The 8,973-nt window shown below is 35.9% G+C and overlaps 1 protein-coding gene across 1 annotated transcript; it reads right to left on the bottom strand.

The window, feature by feature from the left end:
• Nucleotides 1-4,713: 4,713 nt before the first annotated feature.
• On the bottom strand, nucleotides 4,714-5,529 carry LOC149133322 (ATP-dependent DNA helicase PIF1-like). The gene has a single exon (XM_089360616.1). It carries the CDS (start codon nucleotides 5,527-5,529, stop codon nucleotides 4,714-4,716), a length of 816 nt encoding a protein of 271 aa, XP_089216742.1.
• Nucleotides 5,530-8,973: the final 3,444 nt, after the last annotated feature.

Raw genomic sequence — 8,973 nt, 5'->3', positions numbered from 1 at the left:
CTATTGTTAATATATAATACATCTTGCTGATAAAACAAGTGGCATAATGGTTCTCTAGCAACTCTGAATACCTCATAGAGGATTGAAAATAAAAACAACAATCAGTAGGGTTACAAAGATCGTGAGATTCTAACAGATATTGGTGTCAACAACGTGGTTTATCCATTATATTCCCATGGCAAACAAAACCGGTAACGATGGCAGCAGCTGAAGAAGGAGAGATAGGTGAATAGAGGAGAAACTCGAAGAGGTGCATTTAGTAGAATTACAACGATATTAACACTTATAAGCAAATAAACATTGGTAAATACATTAGAGTTCATACGTTTGTCAATCTCTCTATCTGTTTTGCTAATTTCTTTCCACTGTTCTTCTCTCCAATATCTTCTTTCTATGTCTTATTGAGATTTTGATTTATAAAACCGAAAACTGGAATGAGTTAATTGACGCATTTAGATTTCAGTACTTGAAACGAAACTGTTAAGCATTCTTTTCTGAGATAAGAACTAGAAATATTCAGAATTTCCTCTTTTTTTTTTAATTTATCTTCTTTTATGATGTTACTTAAGATAATTCCAAGCGTCTCTAATTCAATTTTGTAATATCATTTTCACCGTGTTCTTAACATTTCTTTCCAATAATAACTTCATTTTTTTTTATCGTAATTTATTTACACATATCTGATAAATTTGTTTCGTATATTTTTATAGTAGTTATGTTATTCATTTGTGTTTTTTGTATTTATTTCATTCAAAGAACACAAATCAATTTGTTGAAGGGGAAAGCTTTCTTTTGAGCTCACTAAAATACATACTAGTCTTGTAATACATACTAGCCGTTTGCTACAATTGAACACATCCTTTGGCACATTATATGGTTTTATTCCAAAAGTGTTAAACAACACAATTAACTACGGGTGGCTGAGGGTAGCAAGCTGTCAGAATAGTTAGAGCACCGAATAAAATGCTTCCTTTCGACCAACTCATTACGTTTTGAATTCAAATTCTAGCAGGGTCTTTGCCTCTCCTCACCCCGAGGTCGCTATAAATACAGGTCAAGTATTGTGATCGTTTGTGTATCCTTGTTCATTTCTTTCAAAACTGTTGGCTTTATGTCAAAATTTGAGACTATTGTTTAGAAGTGCCTGAAAACTGGCATGTCAGGAAAATGATAATTTCCTCATTGTGACGTTCTGAGTTCAAATCCCACCGAGGTCAACTTTGCCTTTCATCCTCTCGAGTTGAGTAAAATGAAATAGCAGTCTAGAAACTAAGATAGACAGATTCCTCGAAAGTCTTTTCTTAGGATTGCTGACCCTTTGCCTAAATCAGAAATTATAGGGCGGTGAGCTTGCCGAACCGTTTTGTGTTATTTGCTTTCTACGTTTTGAGTTCAAATTCCTGCCGAGATCAATTTTGGCTTCTATTTTTTCGAAGCCGATTAAATAAAGTATCAATCAAGTAATGAGATTTATGATATCGACTAAACGTCTTGCTTTAAAATTGTTGGCCTTGTGCCGAGATTAGAGACAATTATTTGGAGATGAGTGGATGGCAGAGTAGATAGAACTTTTAGTATTGTGTAAAACTCCCTTACATTCTGCGTTCAAGTCCTTCTAAGAACAATCTCGTCTTTCATCCTTCCAGGTGGACAAAATTAAGCACTAATATAAAAGGCTTTTCCCTCCCTCCAAATTTTTAGCGTCGTGCCTATGCCAGAAATTATTATTAACACTGTAATTACTGCCGTCACTTGACTGACGGCTTTTTTATAATGTTCGTTTCTGTCTTATTCTGTGTCTACCACTTTTTAAAGGTTTTATTCCCTCGTTTATTAGAGACATGTTATGTTTTTCCGATTCTTATAAAGAAACCTTCTCGAATGAAATGCCAAACGATTAAACTGATCTGAATACAGATAAGTACAGGATGCAGTCAAAGAAACCATCAACATTTACGAGTTGAACAAAGTTTCAATAGCAAACGCACAGAATGCAACAATCGAAACCCCGCTGGTAACTACGGAAAGCAATAAAATATTAGCTATATGAAGAGACCGTTACCATCTGGCTAACTTCACTAGCGCCATACTGATAGACTTTTAAATACGGCAGGTTTTTTGAATTTATACCAGTATATTAGTAATTTTTAATGCGGTGAGCTGGCAGAATCGCTAGCACGCCGGGAAAAAAGATTAGTGGCATTTCGACAGTCTTCACGTTCTGAATTCAAAATCTGCCGAAGACCACTTTGCCTTTCCTCCCTTTGGAGTCGGTAGAATAATTACCAGTTGAACACTGAGCTTGATGGGATCGACTTGCCCCTTCCCCCGAAATTACTGGCCTTGTACTAAAATTTGAAATCAGTATATCAGTAATTCTTATTTCCTTTATGGGACGGCATGTGGCCTAGTGGTTATGGTGCTCCGTTCACGATCATCATGGTTCGGTTTCAAATCCAGGGTTCGGCGGCAAGGCACTTTATTTCACGTATCTCTAGTCTTCTCAACATAATACAAATGCCAGTGGTTGCTGATGCAGCACTCTCTCTATCCATTTGTCATATCCTGGATTTATCACTGGGTCAAAGAGTGGGAGAGTCGAGAGAGTGTACATTGGTGTATAAAAGAATTAGTAAAAGCAGGGTACAGGTTTTATTGACCCTCATCACTAGCACTGAGGGGAAGAAAGGTATAGCAAATGAACTAGTAAAAAGATGCATTCACAAGAACCTATATGTGTCGGAGTAAAACTATAAGAACTTAAATCCGGTATTGAAATGTTAAGCACCGACCTTACTCTCCTAAATACGCTACAGTTCGGTTCCATTTTTGAACAAAAATCTGTATATTTTACAGGAGAAAAAATCGATGTTTCCATTCTTTTTTATAAGTCACCAACAATATAAACGGCTATAATTGGCTTTTGTAACCAACTGTTGTGAATTAGAGCCATCAACAGTTATTTTCTTTCATTTATTTCTTTTCCTTATTACTCCCTCTACTTCATTTACAACTTTCTTGTAACTCTGCACAGAGATTGAACATTCTATTTCGGAAAATACCTTGAAAATGAACAAACAATGTTCACTTATTTCGGTGTATAATTTGTTATTTTAAACTACCGTATGTCCAAATTTGGCCAAATGCGTTTTTTTCTGTTTTTCAATATTTAATTCTGCTTGCAATAGCCGGTTCTTTTGGCCAAACTATCGTATCTCCAGCTACTTCAGACGCCAAGATATGAAAATTTTCAAAATGTAGTACAACAGTTTAGAATTTTTCAAAAATATAAGCCCCACATACGACAGTTTTGCATAGGTATTTCTGACTGAAAATATATATGCATGGAGTTACGATTTCATGCACCCAACAAAGTATTATTGTTAAGCTGAAACTGTTGCTAATGTAAAAAGAAATGGAATGGTGAAACTATTTTTTCGTTTTCTGAAAAAGCAACGTTTTAGACTTTCGACACTTTTGCATGATAGCAACGAATTGTAATAAAACTGCATTGAGATCCAGCGAGAACATAAACCATGTTGCAACCTCTTGCCATAGTTGCTTATGTTATTTTTTATTCCACAACGATCATAATTACATCGTTCTGCTAGATTACCCATGAAGTGCTTATATTTTAGAAAGAAAGAATCACTCGAAGTAGCAATTTCTGCGTTGTTGTTGTTGTTGTTGTTTTGCTGTATTTTTGTTTTTAATTCTAGTTGTGTTTGCGCTGTAACTTATACGAAACAGCTTCAAATGATGATCAGATCAGTTTTGCTACCCAGCTTGACATTAGTTCCAAAATGTTGGTCAAAAGCTACGTCATAGTATGAACATGAAGCTTTACACAACATTACAAAATAATCACCACTTTGTCCGAAACCTTTTTTATTTACATGTTTTCTTCTGTTTTATTTTTGTTCTGTCTTTAGTTTTTTTAGCAGAATCAATTTTGTTTGTTATCTCATTCTCTGTGTGATATCCAATTTGATATGTGATATTCTCCTTGTCGTCATCATCGTAATGATTGTCGTTCTTGTTGCTATAATCTTCTCTCTAAGTATTGAAGAAGCGTAAATCTAATAGGATATACATTTTAGCAAAATATATTATTGCAATCACTAGTATGTCTTCATTTGATGGATGTCAATATAATTTTGAAGCATTGAAATATTTCAATGAAATACAGACGAATAAAAGATAAATTTCGAACACAATTTTATAGAAGACCAAATAAAATTCAACATAGATAAAAGTACTTGTTGCCAAGGACACCAGAAATGTTCGATATTAAGAAATATTCATGCTGAATGCGTTACGTGGTAGAATGGTTAACGCATCGACAAAAATGCTTAGTAGCATTTCTTGCGAATCTTTACGTTCTGAGTTCAAGTCCCAGTCAGGTCAACTCGGTGGACTTACATAAAATAAAGTACTAGTCAGGTACTGGAGGTCAATATAATCGACTCCCTCGCTTCCCTCAAAACTGCTGGCCTTGTGCCAAAATTAGAAAGTATATGAAATATGTTCTCATCATGAAATATATTAAAGTAACGTGAGGAGATGTGAATTCTGATGTTTCGAAAAGTGCAACTAGATGCCTGTAAAGTACAACCACACCCCACATAGGAGCCTTAATGTGGATGTGTAATGATGGATCGGCTGGTGTGGTAGTGATGCTAGCTGGTGCTGTGGTCTTCACAGTACTTCATGTTAGACAATATTTTGTGTGTATGTCACACCACGTTTTTGGCCTTGTCTGTTATCCCGATTGAGTGTGATAACTCTTACTTTGATATTGTTCATAGCTCGTGCTCTTGAAAATGCGACATATAAATGGCCATGAAAAAATACCGGTTTAGGCAAATATAATCCAACTTTTTCAAATGTTTGCCCTTGAGCCTTATTAATTGTCATTGAATATGCATGTCGAAGTGGAAACTGAAGTCTGTTTTGTGTGAATGGAATATTTGCATCACTTGGGCTAAGTTTAATTCTGGGAATTAGAACAGAGCATCTGTTGAAGCCTGTTACCAATGATACCTCTACACAATGTTCATGAAGTCTTTTCACTTTCATGCGAGTTCCATTACATAATCCTTGACTGATCGAAAGATTATTTAGCAGCATTACAATAGCCCCTACTTTTAGGTTGAGGCGATGAGGAGGCATACCGGATGGAGTGAGTGAGTTTATGAATTCAAATGGATAGTTCTGAACCTTCTCCTCATTATTGCAGGACACTGGATCTGTGCTTAAGTACGTTTTAAGTGCCTCTGGTATAATATTAAGAACTTTTTCATTTATGGCAAGACAGTCAGAATTTTTAGGAGATAAAATTACTTGTGTTTCCATTTCTTCTGGCTTGCAGTTGCTGGAAATTTCTGGAACAAGTGATGTTTGATAGCAGAAAGAAGTAGGTACGTCAGCAGTATGTAGTGGAACATCTTGGAGAACACTGTTTAGGGAACCATTGCCAAGGAGAAGTAGCCACTTAGAAAATTCTTGTTCATTAACATCTGCCCTCATATTTCGAGTTAACCTAAGGTGATGAAAATTATGTCATAAATGTGATCTTTTAATGCATGCATCAATGATAGCTACTGAATGAGCTCGGGGAACAATTGGAAGAGTTTGTCTGAAATCGCTTCCAAGTAGAATTATTTTTCCTCCAAATATTGCCTCGTTTCCCATTATGTATTTAAAGCACCTATTTATTGCTTTTAAAGCATAACTGGGAATCATTGATGCTTCATCAACTATAAAAACTTGTATGCATCAAAGTTTGATAGCGTGTTCTGAATCTGGTGGTACATTGCAAACACTATTTTCTGTAAATGGCACTGGTAACTTAAAGATGCTGTGAATAGTTTTGCCATTTGTCAATAATGTAGCAGCAATACCTGTCCATGCTGCTATGCTTACAGTAATTCCGTTAGCAGTACGATAATGTTGTAACATATTGAAAAGATATGTTTTTCCAGAACCACTGGGGGCGTCTAGCTAGAAACAATTTCCATTTTCTAATTGGCTTCTATCAACTGCAGCAACAGCTTCCATTATAGTTTGTAGCACTTGAAGCTGTTCGTGATTTAAAGTACTTATATTAGCAGGTTCAATGGGCATGTCATTATCCTGTCTTTGTCCAATGGGTTCTGGCAAATCAAACGTGCTGCAAGAGATTCCATGTTCTCTGAATACGCCACTCAATGAATGTAAAGCCAAATTTTCGGCAGTGGATTCATCGTGCTTTGTAACTAAATGCTCAATCATATCTTCTTTGTATTTATTCCATATTTGAAGGGCATTTTGTGGATGGTTAAATAAGCAAGTCATGGCAAACAAATTGAGTAACTGACCTGACATTCTAAATATTGATTTAGAATGTCTCTGAAAGTATTGATTAGTTCTTCGTTATCGTCTAATAATCTTAGTCTGATGCAAGCTTTTTAAACGATGGTAAAATTTCTCCTTCTACTGTCTTTAAGTCCTCATAGGAAGTGGCTCCAGGAACATGAAGTAACAACAGCTTCAAATGAAGCTTTTCAACTTCTCTTAGACTCACAGAGTATATTCTGCTGACAATACTGCATGGTCGTTGTCTGTGTGTCCAACATGTATTTTTCTTATTGAATACGTAGTTTCCAGGAATTTCGCGATACAAAAAAGGGCGAGCATTTATATCACTTTGGTTTGATTTGAACCAAGAAGTTAATGTTGTGTCACGTTCTCGAGCTCTATCAACTGCTCCTTGTTGCTCTCTCTGTCGATAATACACTCTCTGTTCACCTAGAAGATGAGATTGGCTATACATAGGACAGCTGGATTAGCGCCACATTGCTTCAGAGGCGGAAACATATCTTCAAGATAAGAATTGTTTTATTTCATCATACTGCTGATGCAGTCTTATTTCTTCACTTTCATTGACATTTTGTTGCATAGTCATGTCCTTTATAAACATATTTTAAAATATATTTTATGCTTTTAACCGACGAACAGATTTCCAAGTATTTCTTTAGTAGATACTTATTGAAAGGCACTACAAATCAATTGTTGGCAATGTAATTTCCAACACGAACTGAATCCTTGTGATTTCTTCGTTTGTAGGCAGGATATCAATTTACGTTTTCTATAGTTTCTTCACGAAATTCTTTAGGAAAATTCTTTTGATATTGTCCGTTTACCATACAAACAGAACCAGGTTTATGTGTTCCACAAGGTCCGTGAATCATCAGAGATGTGACTAATTCACGAAGAGGTTCGTTTCTGTCAGAGATTTCAGCTGTTACAAGAGAATCAATTTGCTCCCGTGTCCTTGGTTTATCTTGTTCACACAGCAACATAATTAGCATGTGACAATGTGGCAAACCTCGTTTTGGGGGATTTAATAACGTGAATGTGTGCAACAGGAACCCTCAGAATATGTCTGTCTTTAATATCAGTCATCAATTCATTAAGATGAGCTTTATACACACATGACACTAAGTCAGACCTATTTTAAGCTGTTTCGGTGGGTCCCAAGTTGTTTGTAATATCAGAACATCTTGGGTTGCATTATATGTTAAAAATAAATCAGGTTTCTCATATTTACAAACAATGGACATGGCATCCTGATATGACTGTTGCATATTTCTTGGACTGTCTGTAAATGAAGAGGGAAGAATAACAGGGACACCAGGATCTCTATCATAATCATTCCTTTCCAAGTGGTCAATGAGCCCTGAATATAAAGCAACTCTTAATTCATTTTGTTGCTTTCTGATATAATACGGACGACAGCCTTATACTTTAATATAAGCATCAACAATATACTGCTAAAGTAGCTTGCCTGATTTGTGAATTGGACTAAATTCATCCATTATTGCTAAACGATAGCAATAGTATTGTTGCATCGTGACTTTATTGCGAACTCTTGTTTGCCTCTTTTGCACATGTTCCATACTTATGTGCCAACCAATAGTATTGGATAAATCATAGGATCTAATTACTGCGAGAGATACGATATTTGTTACCTTTGTTCACCTCGAGGATATATTATTATATCACGATGAACTGGAGATGCACCATCTTCACCTACGAATACAGCTGCAATTTCATTATTAACAGGGTTATTGTATCTCCTGGCATCTGGGCCTGAAATGAAATACATAGTTACTTTACTCGGATTAACATTTTCTCTGGCTGCTCCTTTTCTTTCTTGTTCTTGTTCAGCAGTGCGCATATTTAAATGTGATGCAGTATATGGATTATTCAGCATGACTGTAGAAATCTTTTCCATTACTGACTGCAAGCAATTAATATTTTCAGGAACTTCAGCTCATGTTTGTAAGGCTTCTTTAGAATCAACAATATAGAGTCGAGCATATCTTCTAGGTTCATTGTTTTCAGGATGTAAGTTGCTTGCGTGATGATAGACTTGTCCTTGCAAGCGGAAACAGTACGGGCCACGACCAGGAGGTGATGTAACATTGGCTCCAAATGAGGCAAATGAATACATTGAATTATAGTTTCTGATGTTCTGTCTAAAGTTCATTCCTTCAACGTCGGTATTCTCCAAAACTTTTTTTAACTGGTTAGGATATTCTCGTAGATTCGGCAAGCAAACCTTACCATTACGGAAACAATTAAGTGCTTCCTGCGGAAATCTACATGCATGAGAGTGCGGGCAAACTACGTTCATTTTGTTGTTCTTTTATTATATTCCGTCTTCTTATTTGAATTTTGTCTGTCATAAGATAATTCTGTATTTCAGCTTCTTCCATATTTTTTCTTCTTTCTTGAACTCTGTTTCTCATATGTTGAAGGTAATTCTGCATTTCATCATCGTCCATATGTTGCCTTCTTTGTTGAACTCTGTCAAATTTTCTAAGTACAGCTGTCTTTGCTCTTGACTCATGTGTTCTCGATTCTGTTGAACTTCTAAAGATTGTGCCGATGCTCCAAAGGTTCTGTCCGACGTTCTAACAATTCTGC

Source organism: Octopus bimaculoides, chromosome 11 (genome assembly GCF_046866305.1).
Source record: "Octopus bimaculoides isolate indiv1 chromosome 11, ASM4686630v1, whole genome shotgun sequence".
In the NCBI taxonomy this organism is placed as follows: domain Eukaryota; kingdom Metazoa; phylum Mollusca; class Cephalopoda; order Octopoda; family Octopodidae; genus Octopus; species Octopus bimaculoides.
The sequence above is the reverse complement of the archived record's forward strand: the minus strand, read 5'-3'. Positions and strand labels throughout refer to the sequence as shown.